This window comes from Colletotrichum fioriniae (genome assembly GCF_027942845.1).
Source record: "Colletotrichum fioriniae strain IMI 355084 chromosome Unknown scaffold_10, whole genome shotgun sequence".
Classification (NCBI taxonomy): Eukaryota; Fungi; Ascomycota; class Sordariomycetes; order Glomerellales; family Glomerellaceae; genus Colletotrichum; species Colletotrichum fioriniae.
Genome location: NW_027076846.1, coordinates 987,013 through 1,004,149, shown reverse-complemented (window position 1 = coordinate 1,004,149; position 17,137 = coordinate 987,013). Strand labels below are relative to the sequence as shown.

Genomic DNA, 17,137 nt, shown 5'->3' with positions numbered 1-17,137 from the left:
GCCCTAGGCTTGCCCACTGAGCAGCTTGACGCCCGGCAGACTGTGTGTTCGCTGAACGAGAAGACTTGGACAGCGACCATGACTGGAACGTGCTCCATTAGTGGAGGCCCTGCTATGGTTTGTGATCAGAGAACCGATCTCAAGAACCTCGTCGTACAGAAGAACACGATGTTGAGCGCCTCGGGCCTGGGCAACAACAGATTCGAATGCAGAGGATACCAACAAGTAAGTACAGATGTCGCCCTTGTTTCACGTCCGTCGGCTTACATAGCCATCTAGTGGCAATGCTGCTCTACCAATTAGAGTATAGCACTCAGCCTGAATGCGAACTTGGAGATATTATATCAAAGCTTCAGATGATAGTTACTATTTTCTATAGATGGAAGGGGATGAATCGAGTTTCAAAGGATCTGGCTTCAGCAGAATCAGATGGAGGCCTAGAGTAATACAATCAACTTTACAGAACTATTCATACTCAGTCTATAAGTTCTCTTATTTCTTAGAGCCTGGGGAATATCTAACACATAAGAGAACCAACACGCTTCTGTCTACAACATCCCTAAAAACTAGCTTTATACAGTCTCAGAGACAACAACCGGGGGTGAACAAGCCTGGCGTAATTACCAGCATAGACTAGGTCCTCATTTGCGGGTCTCAGTTACTCCAGACCTATTGCAAGAGTAAGTTCGCGTTCAAGTACAACTCCCACATCCGACGCGCATATAAGAAAACACGCGGCAGCTTAAGGGCAGATTTCAAAAAGCTCTTGCAGACAGATGTCATTGGCCCTTGGCGCTCGGAAACTGAACTTTCACCATGTGCTTCCTGAGCTTGCTTTTGTTGATATCAGATGCAACCAGAATAAGGAGAGACTTGGGTCGCCATTTTTATTTTTATTTTTTTGGGCCGCTTGGAGGGAGCGCAGCGAGTCCTCATTACTTTCCATCTACAAAGGCGTCCACGCAGTTAGTTAGTTGATTGTCAAGCTTTAGGCCCAGATATCCCAGAAAGGCCTGCCCAAGGGTTTCTTTAGGCTCTTGACGAGAATCCAACCTGACTGTTACGCCCACTGCAGTTGGTCCCTGTAGGCGCGTATTCCAGAGGCAAAGGTCAGGAACGCGAACAACTGCCCTTTTGAAGCAAAGCTCCTTGCTAATGATTATAGATAAATCATGAAGGGATTTCTGGCCTGGTGTTGTGATTTGATGCACGCCAGTTCGATCACACATAGCATGCTTAAATTAAAGGGCACGACGTTGAGAAGACAATGCAAGCTACCGGACTCCTGTGCGAGAACGGATCATGTCGAGCGATTATTATAAGGTAAGGAAGGTACCTTACTCAAGCTGAACGATACCGACAAGCCATTCCGGGATTAGAAGGCCCGTGCTCAACACAAAGAACACACTTGCCCGAGATGGCGGACACCAGTTTTGCGAACGTCTATAGAAAATGTAGACAACGTGTGTCGTAATCCACTCGGCATCCTATTCATGGTAAGACGAGCCTCAGCAACGCAACTCATCGGGGTTAGGTCTTAGATGGTCGGACTTTGACGCCAATATTGATTTTGTACGTATTCGCTCAAGCCCTGTTGGAGAATGAGCTCACGAAGTGGACAGACTCCACTGATAGCGAGTGAGGCCTACTTCACGAAGATTGCTCGACATGGAAAGGTGTGTGTGTGGGTTTAAAAATTTTGATCTGATAACGGCCAAAATCCGGGGCAGCGTGAGCACGTTCCTTTGATTCCTTGAATTCCCTCTGTTTTGGCTCTTTCATTCCGAGCTAGAGTTCCGAGCCCTCTCCACCAAAACCCGCCGCGCTTGCCGAATCAAATTCAACCGAGGTCATTTTGACATCCACTCCAATGCCGAACAACCTGAACTCTCCCATCAGGGAGGCAGAGACAGATGCACTTCTGCAGCGGTGCAGCACCATGGCGCGCTGTGGGAGCATCGGCCCGCCGCCGGCAGTAACGCCATCTTTTCCTTTGCGTCGCACAAACATGAGCCGAAGGAGCTTTTATTTTACTTGCTCTAACGTGACGAGTCTCTTAGGCGATTACCTAGCTGCCTGGCAGTAAACCCTGTGACCATCCATGGCATCCATCGGCGTATGCCGTTCGGTAAAAAACCAGCGCTGCAACAGAGCATCCACCTCGGCGCATGAACATGGCTAATTGGGACAACGGCTTTGGGTTCTTCTTGCAGCTGCCAGCTGGACTTTATTTTAGCGTTCCCTGCCCGTCTTTCTGCTGATTACTCTTTCTCTTTCCTGAACCTCTTCTGAACTAGAGCGAGCGATTTTTGGGGGTGATTCTTTTCTAGTCGGGGTTTCTTAGAACACCAAAGCTCCTCCCACTTTCTAGAGGGTCCTTCCTGCCTGTCCTTCTTCACAAGCTTGCCCATTGACGTGACGTCGAACAGAGGAGAAACCCACATACAGCTTTCCCAACCCGCTTCCTCTCTTTCTCTCTCTCACCTCTCGCCCTCCGATCTTCGGGATAAAGCTTTACCACCGACACCGAGCTCGAAAACAGGACCCTACAACCGGGGGAGCTTCTTCTCGCCCACAAACCCTTGGTCGTTGCGAGACTTTTTTCTGTTCCTTTACCGTCCTCTTTTCTTTTCCCTCGGACGGAAAGAAGACCACCACAAATCAGGGTTCCTCGAGACAGCCCACCCAAATAAGAAGACGGCATTGATCCTTCACCCATCATGTCCACAGAAACAGCCGACCAGGCGCCCGCCGTCTCCGACCTCCCCTCCGGCGACCCCATCCCCGCCGCGCCCGCGCCGCCGACCGCCGCATCGCCAGCTTCGATAGCCAACCCGAAAGGCAGCAAGAAGCCCACCCTCGCCCAGATCCTCGCCGCGACGCCCTCCAACGTCGATGCCTTCGTCGCCCACCTGAACCGCTGCTTCGCCACTCCGTCCGGTATCGACGCCGTCCTCTGCTGCCTGTGCTACACCTCCCGCTTCTCCGCCTCTGTCATCGACTCCCTCAGCGCCTCCGCCCTCCGCCACTCGGCCCGCAAGCTCGTCGCTCTCGCCTTCTCCCTCCCGCCCGACACCACCATCCTCCTCTCCAAGGCACCGCCCGCGGCGGCGGCTGCGAGCCGCGGCATGCGCGTCGCGGGACACCTGAGGGCGCTGGCGTCGCTTCTGAGCGAGGCGCGCACGATTACGAGGTTGTGGTCCCTGTTGCCTCTGTACCTCTGGCTCCGCCGCCTCATGACGACGCCGGCCAGGACGGAGGAGGAGAAGGAGAAGGGTACAAAAGACGCGTCTGAGGCGGCGCTGGATAGGGCCCTCTCGTGGCTGCAGGTCGTGGCGTGTCTGATCCTGCAATCGCTCGAGAGCTCGTCGTACCTGGCGTCCAAGGGGGTGCTGCCAATGACGCCCAAGCAGCAGGGGACGGCGGCGCGGTGGAGCGTGCGGTTCTGGAGCGTGTTTGTTGGCAGCGAGCTCGGCCGGTTGGCGATTGAGAAGCTAAGGCGGCGGGCGGCGATCCGGCGCGGGGAGCTGGAAGTTGGTAGCGTGGAGTATAAGGAGTGGGCGGACGTTTGGGCAGGACGCTGGCGAGGCAGGCTTCCTGGTTCCCGTTGACGGTGCACTGGAGTATGGACAAGGGGTTCGTGCCGGAGATGGGGATTGGGTTGTTGGGGAGTATCCCTGGTATCGTGCAGATGCGGCAGCTTTGGAAGGAGACTGCCTGAGAAGGGGAAGCAGTACGGGTGGACGGGGGAGAACTTGACTAAGACTGGAAACGATGGCGAGGTGCATATGAGACGGATAGACGCACTATACCGCTACTATCGAGATAGCTTTTCTGTGGAAAGCTTCGTTGTATCTGAGTCTGTTGTGACTGCGGGCCATCTGCTCGCTGGTGTTGGGTACGGATTTTCCATTTCATGTTTATGATATAATAGATGTCAATATTTTCCCTCAAAGATCCAAAATCCAAAGCACAAAACGCTATGCCCCTTGTTCCTCCCTTCTCCCACCTCTTGTTCAAGTCGGAACGCCTAACCTCAAAGAAAGACCAGCACAACCAAGAGCTCCCATGCTACATGGGCATCCTCCTCACCTCCTCCATCGTCCAGTACTTTCTCATATTCTCCGCCCCCAACGTCTCCACCTCCTGATCGAGGTGCGTCCAGAGCACCTCCCCCCAACTATCCATCTTCTCCTTGAGGACACCGAGCTCGAGCTCCGTCTCGCGGTCGCGGCAGGCGCGCAGGTAGGCCTCGAACTTGTCCATACCATCATGGATCTGTTTATGTTGGCGGAGGAGTTCCGCGCCTCCTCCGCGGCCACCAGTCCGGAACTCGGGCATGCGGCGGGCGAGCATGGGGAAGACGTGGGCTTCTTCGATGCCGTGGTGGGCTGTGAGGTGGCGGGTGAATTGGAGGCCCGTGTCGAGGAATTGCTTGAGGGACATGTTTTGGGGGCGGCGGCCTGTTGATGCTGCTGTGTGGAGGAGAGTCCATTGGTGGCGGAAGTGGTTGTGCTGGTGTTTTGGTTAGTTTTTTTTCCCCTCTCTTGAGTTGTGTGGATAGTATGTTGTCTTATCTCATTTGCTTGAGGTGTATGGGAGGATTGAGGGCATTTTGAGATGTGTGAGGTTTGAAGGGATGAGGGGCGTAATGAAATTGGAGTGAGTGAGTGAGTGGGTGGGTTTCTTACAAAGTAGTTCATCTTTTCTGCCATTTGGTTGTAGACTTTGAACTCGGCCGGAGTCAGAGGTGGTAACTCGGGCTTCGCCGGCGTGGTCTCCTCCGTCGACAGTGCTGCCGTCGCCGGCGTTGCTTGTGGTTGTTCGGCTGCGCTGGCAGACATGGTGCTGAGAGTACGGATATTCCGAAGCTCAGAAATTGAGTATTGAGTTGTTGCGAATGCGCTGCGCGGTCCCTGTAAGATCAAGTGACGGGGTCTGGAGATGGGATGAACTGCGCGGCTACTTTGCGATAAGATTCTGCTAGCAGAAACAACAACTTTCATGGTATTTTGGAGAAAGTGCGGTTCAAAAGAAGTTTCTTGTGGTTTTATTCCATGGAGGGGGAAGGGGAGAGGTCTGTTTCTAGTGGTTTTATCCTAGGATCATGCGCGCGCGACCACGCCGCCGCCGCCCCTCCATCCGAGCGATATGCTAAGGCTTGTAGGAATCGCCCGCGGCGGGTAGGCTAAACTGTTTACAGACGCAATTAGGAAAAGGAGCCCTGCAAGTACACCGCGCGGCTGACGGTGCTTGGATTTGGGGTTTGTTCAATTGGCCACCCCCCCGCCAGCTTCCGCGTTGGAGAGACATGGAGACAGCCTGTGACTTGCTGGCTGGAAGCCCACTTTACTCCCAAGAGCAGAATCAGATGCCAGCAAATCCACAATCTCTCGGAGAAAAGCATCGTAAAAAACTTGAGATATCAGACGGGACATCTTGTTCACCGCAGTCATGATTTCTAGTTTCTCCATGTGACCGACCCATGAGTTTGAAGAGATTTCATTTCGGCGTTCGCAGATTGGCTGGCGACCCTCCTTACTCAGCTCTTTGAAAGCGGAAGCGGAAGCGGAAGCGCGAAGGCGGGCGGCGCTGCGGCAGTCAGTCGCATTTTGGCGACTCGCTCTTTGACACTGGGAAGAATCCACACATTGCCGCTCTCATTTATCCATGCACCCGCTACCGCGCGTAGGTTCCATTGGTAATGGAAGACATGGACTCGGCATCCGATCTTGTCCGCGCCGCTCCACTCCGGGCCGGGGTCCATCCGGCATACTATCCAGCTTCCGATAGCGGGTCTGGGCCCGGTTTCTCGGGCCGTCCACGGCATCTGTACTCATCACGTGTTCGTTAGGCCATGCGTGCATGCGGGGGCAGATTTGCACTGCACTTTTAACTCACACATGCGCATTGAAAGGAGCTACGCTAGATCTCGACTTTGTCGGGTCGAATTCGTAGCAGTTCTTTTTACGGCATTGGACGCTCTCGGCTGCTTTCAATTGGTCAGTACGGCTCCCTGAAGCTCGGTCGATTCCGCGGGCCCGTGTGTCCCCACTATCACAGGCAGCAGCAGGCAACAGCACGACCAGACATGGGCAAAGGGAGGATTTGACGAGCAAACGTGACTTCGTGGAAATCTCGCGTCCTGTGGTTCGGCTTCTGCAACTATTAGGCGCCATCCTCGGCACAGCTGAACTTTGCGGTTGAGACGCGTCGCAGCCTAATTTGCACCACAAGTATCCCATGGTCGTCTAGCATCGATCCCGATCCTTGCTTCTTGGCGATCCTCAAGGCGGTTCTGTACAAAAGCGCGAGATTCTTCCGCACTACGAGAGCAGAAGTCTCTGCAATTTCATTGTCTTATCGCTCACACCATTACTTATATCGAAGTCGATCTCAAATTACCATCGAGAAACTTGACAACAGCTGAAATGTCGAGCGTGTTGACTGTCCGCGAGCGGCTCACGCTCTGCAAGTGGGCCGATAGTCTACCTGGCGACATCACTCCGACCCTTGCTCGCGGTGCGGAATGGGTCAAGAGCGAATTCGGAAAGGATGTCCCCGAAGCCGTCATCCGGACCGTCCTAGACCGCGCGGACATGACGGATGACTTTCAGGCCTACGTAAGACTTCCTTTTCCAACTCATACTGTAGTAGCATAATGGCTGATCGTAAGGAAGAACGACGGCGAGATTGCCCCCCTGATACGCCCAGGCTTTGGTAAAGAATTCTGGGAGATGCCTGATGACGATGCCGCGTTCCCCAGCGCCGTACGAGAGTGGAAGGCATCGACCCTGACGTGGGGAGAGATCGCCATATTGTGGTTCGTCGAGAAGATCACGAACAAGCCTGATTGGCATGTCAAGGTCTTTGATGAGGAGATTGTTGAAAGGTGGAAGCAGGAGGTCATGGCTGTTGACTGGAAAGCCGTGGGTCTCACGTATGCTTATTTCGACGACGATTTGTTCACGTCTGTAAGTGCTGCGCTGCGTCTGCGGCATCTGCTCGCTGGTAATCGGTTCCTAACTGGCAATGCAGGCTCTCGCCGAGCTTCGTGAGAAGGCCAAGCTGTTTCAAGCCACTGGCCTGATCCCCATCTTCGATGCCTCATCCGTCGTCATCAAGTCTGACAGCGCCATCACTCCGGAGGTAAAAGAGGAGCTCAAACAGGGCGTAGCCGCTCTCGAAGATATCCCTGAAAACGAAAAAGACTGGCATCCCGGCAGCGACGGCAAGGTCCTGGACCTTGTTCACCCTTCTCTCTGGCCTCTCGTCTTTGGCAAGTCTCGCATCGTCTCCGATAAGCGCATCCTGCTCGAAGACACGCTTGCGGCCTGCGGCACGGGAGATGTCATTCCTGTTCCCAAGAAGAGGTATACCGACCACAGTTCCTCCGACGACCTGTGGTCCGTCAAGTACCAGTGGCTCCCGTGCGACATAGATCTTGAGGAGGGCAAGCCAAAGATTATGAGCTACATCAACAACTTGCACCCCCAGCACCATGCCGGACTCTACACCACTATCGAAAAGGTGCTCGAGAAAGCTCTACCCATGTGGGATCTGGTATACAGGTGGCACGAAGACTACGAGACCCTCCGCATCCCCTGTGAAACAGCCCGGACACAATGCCTGGCAGAGTGCACCCGGTGGTGCTGTCCCGAAAACCGCCCAGTAGACCCAGACGAGGCCGAACGTGATGAGGACGAATTCAACGACGACTACTACGGCTACAGCGCCGAGGAGCCCAGCCGCGAACTGTGGCGGAGAGACAAGATCTGGTTCGAGACCACCCACCCCATCGAGAAGCCGCCCGTTCCCGCGTACAAGCCCATGGCGCTCCAGCCCAAGGACGTCAACCTGACCTCTGGCTTCTTCAACCACGCGGACCGCATTCAGGTCATTGTCAAGCTCGCCAACATCCACCTTACGCCCGAGAAGCCGACATATGACGGCGGGTCCTGGCACATTGAGGGCCAGCTGAACGAGCACATCGCCGCCACGGCGCTCTACTACTATGACAGCGAGAACATCACCGACAGCCACCTCGCCTTCCGCACCGTCGCCGACAGGGAAGAGCTCATGGGGGAGCTTAACTACGAGCAGGGTGACAACTACACCATTGACCGGACGTTGGCCATCGACTCCCGTAGGGACACGAACCAGCGCCTTGGCAGCGTGCTCACGCGCGAGGACAGGCTGCTCGCGTTCCCCAATGTCTATCAGCACTGCGTTGCGCCGTTCGAGCTGGTTGACAAGACTAAGGCGGGCCATCGCAAGATCCTGGCGTTGTTCCTCGTCGACCCGAGGATTCCTATCATTGGTACGGCCAACGTGCCGCCGCAGCAGAGGGGTTGGTGGAGGGAAAGAGCCGCGCCGGGGAACCGGTTGGGGACGTTGCCGCCCGAGGTTACGGACATGGTGTTTGATAATATGGACTTCCCGATTGGGATTGGGGAGGCTAAGGGGATACGGGCTGATTTGATGGAGGAGAGGACGACGATTGCTGAGCAGGGTATGGGGGTGATGACGGATATGGAGTGGAACTTTTGTGAGCACTGAGTCTGGCGGAACGGGCCTGTTGCACGTTCGTATCGAGGGGAGCTCCCGCTTAACTGTCATGGCGATGAAGGGAGAGAAGTTGGAAGCTATGTTGAGACGCTGCTTAACCGGCCTGAATGTTGACACCAGATATGCCAATAGCTGTGCAAATCGTGTCACCCCAGCCTCAGCTCTTGACTGCGGTTGTGGTCCGATTGGATGATCTGACGGCATCCTGCGCTCCCGCAGTAAGACAAGTGGGTTGTGTCTCATGTCGTCTGCCAATACGTTAGCTGCTTGTGAAACATCAAGAGCTGAAGCAAGGGCAAGGGCACTCATAAGGATCGTCTCGTTCAGGAGTACGCGTTGTTTATTGGGAAATTTGTATAAATCTTTGTATGGAAGCAACTTTACCTTGATCGTCGCTTCTCACTGGCTCATGTTCTGGCCTCATGTTTGTTGGCCATTGAAAATCACCTTCTCTCAGACGTGGCATCTCATCAACCTCACTCCATCATGTTATACTATCTCATTAACAGCTTCAAGTCCAACAAGGACGCTAGACCTAGCCTTGAGCCACCAGACCACCAAGATGTCTCGACTTCTGAGAAATGGCTCGCTCACAAAATCCATCAAGCAACAACCACCACAACCGTCCTCAACTCAAAAATTGCCACCACCACCGTCGTCGACGACCTAAACCCAAGCCTCACCAACCTCCGCACAGTCGTTCAAAACGACCCTCAACTCACTACCCTAGCAGACCAAATGTTCATCCAAGCCGCCGCCCTACAGCCCCGCGACCCGACAGAGCAACCGGCCGTCCAGTCCTTTCGCCAGTTCTTGCAGGTCGTCAACGTCATCATGCGCTCCGGGCCGCAGTTCTTCGACAGGCCGGGTAACGAGGACGCCATGGGGTTCGTCGCGGCGCCGATCAACGCGCTGCTGAATTATCCCATGGGCACGGCGGCCGGGTACGAGTTCTTTCGGAGGCGGGATGTGAATGCGGCGATGGGGGAGGTTTTAAGCGCTTGGGGTAGGTTTCTTGCTTCGAAGGATTCGAGGGGGTGTTTGAGGGCTTGGGTATCTGCTTCTGGACAAGTTGTGATGGCGGAGAGGGCGAATGGAAGGGTTGGAGAAGGGGAAGGGGTGGTGGGTTGAGGTTCAAGGAGTTATTTGTTTGTCCTGATCCTGAGGACAAGGAGACTCTTGGGTATGAATCGTGGGATGCGTTCTTTGTGAGGCGGTTTCGGGAGGGGGTTCGGCCTGTGGAGTTTCCCGATGACGAGGAACACCACGGCAGGGAGAAGCTGTCCGTCAGGAGTAGCAGTGGCACCGTTGACGTTCAAGTCGACGACAACACCTCGGTCATCGTCAACGCGTGCGAGTCGGCGCCGCTGCAAGTCGTTGCCAACCTTGCCCTCTGCGCCGACGTCACGCTGAAAGGCCAGCCGTACTCCCTGACCGACATGCTCAACGACAACCCGCTCGCGGCGCAGTTCGTCGGCGGGACGATCTATCAGGCCTACCTGAGCGCCTTCAGTTACCACCGCTGGCACGCGCCACTGAGCGGGCGGATCGTCGAGGTGGAGATGATCCCGGGGACGTACTTCAGTATGAACAGGTACCAGGGCTTAGCTGCGCGTGGGAACGACAATGATGATACAGATGGTCCGGATCCGCAGGCGCCGTGTAGGTCGCAGGCGTACACCGCTTCCGTGGCGACGCGGGCGGTGGTGTATATCCAGGCGCGGAACCCGAGGATCGGGTTGATGGCGATTGTGTTCGTGGGTATGACAGAGGTGTCTAGCTGCGAGGTGACTGTGCGGGCTGGCGAGGAGGTTGTGAAGGGGCAGGAGATTGGGATGTTTCATTTTGGTGGCAGTTCGCATTGTTTGGTATTCCGGCCGGGTGTTGAGTTGAGGTTTGTTGAGAACCGGTTTCCTGCGGGTCTTGAGGGGAATAATATGGTTAACAGTGCGCTCGCTGTAGTTGAGTAAGAGCGAGCGATTCTATACGCATAAGTTCAAGGCATAGACGGATTCAACATGTTTAGCCTCTGGCTGAATGAAACTTCTAATCATCCCCCGGATGAGAAGCCGAGTATCTAATAGAATGTGTCGAAGAGATGTATTGCCCCAGACATAATTTGTAAGTAGCACACATGATCGAAATTTCGTTTTCTGACTGGTGTACATATTAGAAAGATCGAACAAAGACGCCCTGTACCTGGGGTTCGTGATGTAGCACGGCAAGGGAAAGGGGGTTCTGGGTAGCCACGCACTTTTCATTGTGGTACTTCAGAGGCCATCTCAATAAACGACAAGACCTCAACGAATATGCAACGTACTCCTCCTTGCCTCGTCCGTGAACCAGAACCCAGCCGGCGATACCGAGTCTTCGGGTTTCATCAGCATTTCCCCTTCCATCCATCCTTGGACGAAGCAGGTGCCACCAAACCTGTACACAGTCTCTCCGTCTACACTGTCAACTTCTTTCAGCAATACTGGCACAGAACACGTCGCTATCACAGCCAAAAGCCACGGCTTGTCGAAAGTCTTCTCCGAGATGTACGAAGGCAGGAGGGCCATGTACCCCTTTTTCGTGATACAGAGCGTCCTCCCTCGAAGCACCGACTGTACAATATCAAACCACGGACGCCCTTCATAGCTGAAAGGCCACTCGTGGGTCGGGATATGGCGCGACCTTGCAGTCATACAGTCGTAATGGTGCCACGCGTCCTGCTCCTTGGTCTTATTGAAGCGAGCACTGAGGGCTGCCAGCTTTTCCGGGTTCTGTCCGCGGCGATTCCAGGCCGAGGTCACGTCGCCGTGGAACATGGCAATGGCTGCTTGTAGAGGATCATCGTACGGGTTGGCTTTGTGGTCTTTATAGATCTTTGGTATGGCTGCTGTCCACTCTTGGAACTTGTAGAAGGCGTCTGGATCGGGTGGCTGGAATACGTGTCCTAAGGGGATCCTCCCTGGGTCTTCGATGATTTCATCAATCTCGTCTAGGATAACGCCGCGACAGTTGAGAATGCCCTTGTTGAAGCTAAAGAGTTCTTCAAAGTCGCGAAGCTGTCCAACTCCTCCATCAGCGGAGTAAAGCTCGCCGTCCAAGTCGTCCATCAGCCTCATGGGCCTCATGGGGATCCTCTCTCGACGGACGAGGCAGCTTGTGGCTGCTGGGACGGTCCAATCGGGACACCAAGACGGCACGAGACTGTAGAAGTTATCGACGTTATGCCATGGCTCAGAGGCGGCGATGATATCGAGACTTCCGTGCTGTCTGGACCAAGCTGTTGCGAAGTCAATAAAGACTTGTTGGCGGCTTTTGTTATAATCCAGCTTGAAGTCCAGCCCCTCCTTATCCTGCGCCAGATTCCACAGAGCGAAGATCTTATCTCTGCCGTCGGTTGCCTGGAAGTCTCGTGTGAGAATGGCGGCCTCGAGAAAGCCAGGGCTGTCCTTCCGGACGGTGGGTGAGAAGAACGGGGAGTAGAGTTTTCCTCCGGCCATCAGGTGCCTAAAGTAGAAAAGTTTACGGATAAAGATGAGCTCGTCGTACGATAGACCGAACTGGTATAGCTGCGGGTCTGCGCTCATCATCTGCGTTCTGAGAACGGGGTTGAAGGCTATCATGGCTTGCAAGTTGTACGCGGCGGCATCGAGGGACCCGAATGCGACGGCTTTTCGATTGTCGACTATCACTGCGGGATCTGATGAGATGGCGACTTCTTGGACGACCCAGACTCGTCTGAAGTACGGACGGCACATGAACTTGTACAAAGCCGCACAGCGCGCAGGATAGACTTCAGGACCAATCTTGTTCCCCTCTTTCCCGATATCGTACTCACCCTTCTCATTCATCTCAACCTTGAGTTGGTCCATCGGCTTAACAAAGTCCAGCGCCATATCGGTCTCGTCGCTGTGCTCGCCGACGTAGCAGATGACTTGAGATGCGCGGTCGTAGATGTCAAACATGCGTGCAACTTGTCTAGTACGCTCAATAACGTTTAGCTGGTCGATGCACAAGGCGTCAATCCAGATGGGTGTTGCTAACTTCTCGCTTCGTATTGTACGCAAGGCCTGCTCTAGGTTCCGTCGGACTGTCATCTTCTGGCCGTTGACAACGATCTCGACCGTATCCCCGGGTTTGCCCCAGGTGTACGACAAGGCGTGGTAGGACACTTCGCACACCATGGGGCAATGGGCCAGATGGGTGATGACTGGCGCCTCGCGGTCCTCCGAAGGCGTCACGACGAGAATGCGGATCTCGCCAACAAGCATGTCGAGCGGCACGTAGTCGTGGTTCGTGACGGGCGCTTCGTTGGATGGGCTTTTCCCTAGCTTAATTGGGTAGACGGTGGGTAAGGTGAACCGTCGCGGTGGTTCCGATTTATCACCAATGTAATGCCAGGTCTTGTCCCATTCTCGGTACTTTGACTGCATTCTCCTCTCGACCATGCCCCTCTCCAGCAGCTCGGTGACGACCTCGGTCATGCTCACGACCTGGGTTGCCTTTGCGTACATTGAGTCGAGGAAGTCACGGGTCCAGTACCACTCCTTCTCTTCTGCCGAGGAGAATTCTTGGAGGCAGATGTGCCGAATCCATAGCCTCACGGGCAGACGATGTCCGCGAAAATATCTGAGAAAGACCTCGACCGCGGCTGGGACGACGAGTCCCTTGCCATCGATCTCGATAGCATCCTGTAGCAGCCGATAGCCTCTACTGTCCCTGATAGCGATGTAGGGCCCGGCGTTAGCAATCGGGCATACCTCTATGCTGCATCTCACATGGTTTTCTGGATCGCTCTTGTCGCTGGGGCAGGGATGAAGGACGAGAAAGCGTTGTTCTCGTGCATCGCGGTCGATAGGCGAGTATTCGTATGCCGGGACGTCTAGTTCCCAGCAATCTTCTAGCTCCCTGCGCAATGAGTTCCCAGGGTATGTCATGGCAGTTTGGACGGTCGATGAATAAAATGTCAAATACTCCGTAATACCATGCCCTATGCACCGAGACTGGATGCGATTCCTAACATACGTATTTCAAACATTGAGAGTGTCGCGGTGGGTTTCATTTAAGACCTGGCATTTTATATTTTAGGCATCAGCATTCGCTTGATTCAGTTCCATGACTGAAGGAAGTGGCAACTTCTATTCGTAGAAATCAAATGGCTATGCATAAGCGCTACTGCATAATTTTTCGAATCCATCCAATGAGCCGTCACGCAGAATCTAGTACGCATTGCCAATTGAAAGCATTCGGCACGAAACATAAAATCTACATTCAAACAGTAGCCTAAACTGGAACAGTTTATCCCAGTACACGGTGAGCAATTATACAGAATGCCGCATGCTTCGGAAATTCGAAGTCTGGATCTCAGAGTAACAAGACTGTGTGATGATACTTCTTGCTTAATTACAACGCACACTTAGTTCGGATCCAGAATAGAGCACCACGACATTAGAGCTGTTGAATAGTAACTGGCATGGTTTGTAAGCTTCTAGAAAGTGCGAGGAAATCAGCTATGCTAGCATCGAAAAGTTGAATCTACAAACTGGGTTGAGGTTCGGGCTTCCCGAAATGAAGGGTCAAATTGTTGGGCAGCAGGACCACACATATCACTCTGCAAAGATTGCGCCAAGCAAGAGTTGAGTTCCTGATGTCTATGGAAACTCCGAGTGTGCCTTGAATCCTGGATGTATGTATAAGTCATATAATTACTATGGTAATCGGTGGTTCATCTGAAAGCCCTAGAGTTGTAGTTTGCTTGAACTTAATTAACGTAAACGCTCTTACACTTGGAGAAATTGACTGGAGAAACTGACTGACCATTCAATGTTGAAGCGATAAGATTGAGTATGAATATGAGAATTCTAGCTTTTGTCGGCATTTTTACGTCGTAAGGTACTCCCGGCCCCAAGTTTTGTGAAATGCGCTTCAAGCCCCAGATAATGGACATTCTAGTAAGGTTTGAGGCTCGATAACTAATTTGACCTGGGCTGCAGCTATCGCCGCAACATTTCCCAATCTGGCGAAAGTTTTCCCGTCATTGTGATGGTAGTATTACTGACGGATACATGAATCGCCGAAAACATCACTAATTTTCGGATATCTCAATTTTGGAAACAATGGAGCCTGGTTGATGTTTTTTTATTTTTATTTTATTTTTCTAGTTGAGGCCTAGGTTTCTGAGCTTTGCTACTGCACATCCACTACTCATCAAAGATGGTGGCAACAACAGCACCAGTGAGAGTGACCTGACCAACCTTGCCACCCTCAGCCTCGGTGATGATCTTACCCGAGACGAGGTCGCGCTTCCAGATGACAACGGTGCGGTTGTTCTGGTGACCGACGGCGATGAGGTCGCCGGCCTTGTTGATGGAGAATTGGCGGGGAGACCAGCCGCCGGAGGGGGCAAGCTGCACCAACTCGAGGGAGCCGTCGTCCTTGATGGCGAAGGTGGACATTGTGTCCGAGGGGCCGGAGCCGAGGACGGGGGAATCGCGGAACGAGACATCGCGGTTGGAGACGATGATGAACTTCTGGTCGGGCTGGGTGAATCGTCAGTCAAAGAGTTCCACAAACACGATCATTACCAATCCGGATGTAGAATGCGTCCGCTGGCCTAATTTGGGAGTTGCAAAAGGCCGTGGGGGCCAACCCAGGATTGAAATAAAGCCTAGAAAAGGCTAGAAAAGGATCTGCGACAGTGCAGGGGGCTGGATTTTTCGCAAGAAAACGAAATAGGAAATGGAGACCAGAAACAGAAAAAAAAAACTCAAACTCACAGTGATGGCAATCTCGCTTGTCGGGGCCTTGGTGGCAGGGTAGTCGGCGTTGACGGAGGGGATGGATGAGATCTTGGTGAAGGCAAGGCCGGTCTCCTTGTACTCAACCTTGTACGAGTAAATGTTTTGGTCGAGCTCGCCGTTGAAGAAGAAGACGACGTCGCCGTTGGCCATGGTCTTGAAGACGCCGTGGCGGGGCCCGACGCCGGGGCCGGTCACGAGGCCGTCGACCTCCTTGATCGGGGCGACGCTGTTCGGGTCCTTGGTGTAGACGCGGACCCGGTCACCGCCAAGGTCGGCGAGGAGAACATATTGGTTCTTGGGGTCGATGATAACGTGGTGAAGATAGCTGAGATCCTGACGGGCGGTCACTGGGCCAGGCTTCTCGAGGGTCGGGTAGAATTCCTGGAGCGGTGCGGTGCCCGGGAGAGCTCCCTTTTCGCCCAGAGCGATGACGGAAACTGCGCTCTTGTTGCTAATTGAGACATCGTGTTAGCCTGAAACATGACTTTGGCTTGATATGTTTTTAAGGTATAGATTAAGTTGTAGGTCAAAGTGCGAGGAACCGGTGGGAGTCAAAGTCCGAATAGCCGGTGGGAGGCCCTGCGGAAGTTTTCCCAACGACGCTTAACTATCCCACCGGAAGCGCCAAAACAAACGACACACGGACACAACAGCAGTGCTTAATTCGACGTTGGCAATTGGGGACTTACTATGAAGCAGTAACATAACCGCGAGCACCAGACTCAGTGGTGACAATCTCACCAGCGACACCGCTGGCGGGCGCCGGGATGCGAGCGATGCGGGTCAGGGCGCCTCCATCCCCGATGGAGAAGGAGTTTAGTGAGCCGTTGGGAACCGAGTTGGAGCCCCGGTCGAGGCAGTAGAGGATCCGGTTGGCCGAGTCTAGGGTGAGCCAGGCTGGGTTCACCTCGCAGTCTGCCGACTTGGAGGCGACGGATAAGCTCGCGTTGGCGCCGGTGGTGAGGGAGAGGGTCGTGACATTTCCGCCCGAGTCGGCCGCGTAGAGGGTAACGGCGTTACAGGAGGCCGCTAGAAAGGCGGAACCTGCCAAGAGGCTCTTCATGGAAGTGCGCATGGCGGATGGATTAGAAGCCGATTGTGTAAGCGGAAAAGGGCTGTCTGGGAAGCAGAAGGGGAAAAATGCACTCAAATGAATGAAGGAATTGGAAAGGATGGGCAAAATGAGTGGATTGGGGTGTAATGAGCGAATGTGGTGAGGTGAAAAACAGGCAAGTCAATCGCAACCGAGGGGTGGGTAAACGTCGATTTAACTGCAAACGAGGTTGGCGATGTGAAGGATGAGAATGAGTGGATTCGTACTCTTTTAGTCCAAGTCTTTTTCTGAAAAGAGTGATTAGAATTTCTAGTTCCTAGTCTGCCAAGTCTTCGCAATAGCTCTCCCTCGTCTAGGATTGTGAACCTGAGGGGACTCGAAACCTGTTAATATACAAGCCAAAAAGGTAATGAAGACAATCGGATGGCTCCGAGCTTCAGAGTAGCAATTGCAAAGCCCGACTTTCCAACTGGAACCTGCCAAGACTCTTCTTCCCAAGGTGCCGGTATTCACGGAGATTTCAGGGGCCCTCCAGCTTTTGCCTGTTGCTCCTCTGTTTGCCTGACTCGCTTTTCGAAGGTTGTTCAACAAAACGCCTCATCGCCAAGACCAAGCAATGTGTTGATTGCTATAACGGTCAAGAGCTAAACTCCGCGTGTACTCCCCAAGATGGTATGGGTCAAAACTCCGCGGGCGTGTGGGGGCCAACAGTTGGCGTCAACCA

At 53.7% G+C, this 17,137-nt stretch overlaps 6 protein-coding genes across 6 annotated transcripts; 3 read left to right on the top strand and 3 right to left on the bottom strand.

Annotated features, from left to right (window-relative positions):
* Window positions 1-2,720: 2,720 nt before the first annotated feature.
* On the top strand, window positions 2,721-3,611 carry N0V96_008332 (uncharacterized protein; the record flags this gene model as incomplete). Its single annotated transcript, XM_053192706.2, has 1 exon — window positions 2,721-3,611. One exon carries the CDS (start codon window positions 2,721-2,723, stop codon window positions 3,609-3,611), a length of 891 nt encoding a protein of 296 aa, XP_053049646.2.
* Window positions 3,612-4,071: 460 nt separating this feature from the next.
* On the bottom strand, window positions 4,072-4,844 carry N0V96_008331 (uncharacterized protein; the record flags this gene model as incomplete). Its single annotated transcript, XM_053192707.1, has 2 exons — window positions 4,072-4,515; window positions 4,692-4,844. The coding sequence occupies 2 exons, from the start codon at window positions 4,842-4,844 to the stop codon at window positions 4,072-4,074; spliced, it is 597 nt and encodes a 198-aa protein (XP_053049647.1).
* A 1,587-nt stretch (window positions 4,845-6,431) lies between these two features.
* Window positions 6,432-8,559, top strand: N0V96_008330 (uncharacterized protein; the record flags this gene model as incomplete). Its single annotated transcript, XM_053192708.2, has 3 exons — window positions 6,432-6,623; window positions 6,681-6,974; window positions 7,039-8,559. The coding sequence occupies 3 exons, from the start codon at window positions 6,432-6,434 to the stop codon at window positions 8,557-8,559; spliced, it is 2,007 nt and encodes a 668-aa protein (XP_053049648.1).
* Window positions 8,560-9,054: 495 nt separating this feature from the next.
* N0V96_008329 (uncharacterized protein) lies at window positions 9,055-10,348 on the top strand (the record flags this gene model as incomplete). The annotated part of the gene is made up of 4 exons (XM_053192709.1): window positions 9,055-9,512; window positions 9,842-10,152; window positions 10,207-10,230; window positions 10,287-10,348. The coding sequence occupies 4 exons, from the start codon at window positions 9,055-9,057 to the stop codon at window positions 10,346-10,348; spliced, it is 855 nt and encodes a 284-aa protein (XP_053049649.1).
* Window positions 10,349-10,868: 520 nt separating this feature from the next.
* On the bottom strand, window positions 10,869-13,597 carry N0V96_008328 (uncharacterized protein; the record flags this gene model as incomplete). The annotated part of the gene is made up of 3 exons (XM_065758298.1): window positions 10,869-13,250; window positions 13,320-13,441; window positions 13,585-13,597. The coding sequence occupies 3 exons, from the start codon at window positions 13,595-13,597 to the stop codon at window positions 10,869-10,871; spliced, it is 2,517 nt and encodes an 838-aa protein (XP_065613053.1).
* Window positions 13,598-14,759: 1,162 nt separating this feature from the next.
* N0V96_008327 (uncharacterized protein) lies at window positions 14,760-16,434 on the bottom strand (the record flags this gene model as incomplete). Its single annotated transcript, XM_065758297.1, has 3 exons — window positions 14,760-15,098; window positions 15,336-15,796; window positions 16,068-16,434. 3 exons carry the CDS (start codon window positions 16,432-16,434, stop codon window positions 14,760-14,762), a joined length of 1,167 nt encoding a protein of 388 aa, XP_065613052.1.
* Window positions 16,435-17,137: the final 703 nt, after the last annotated feature.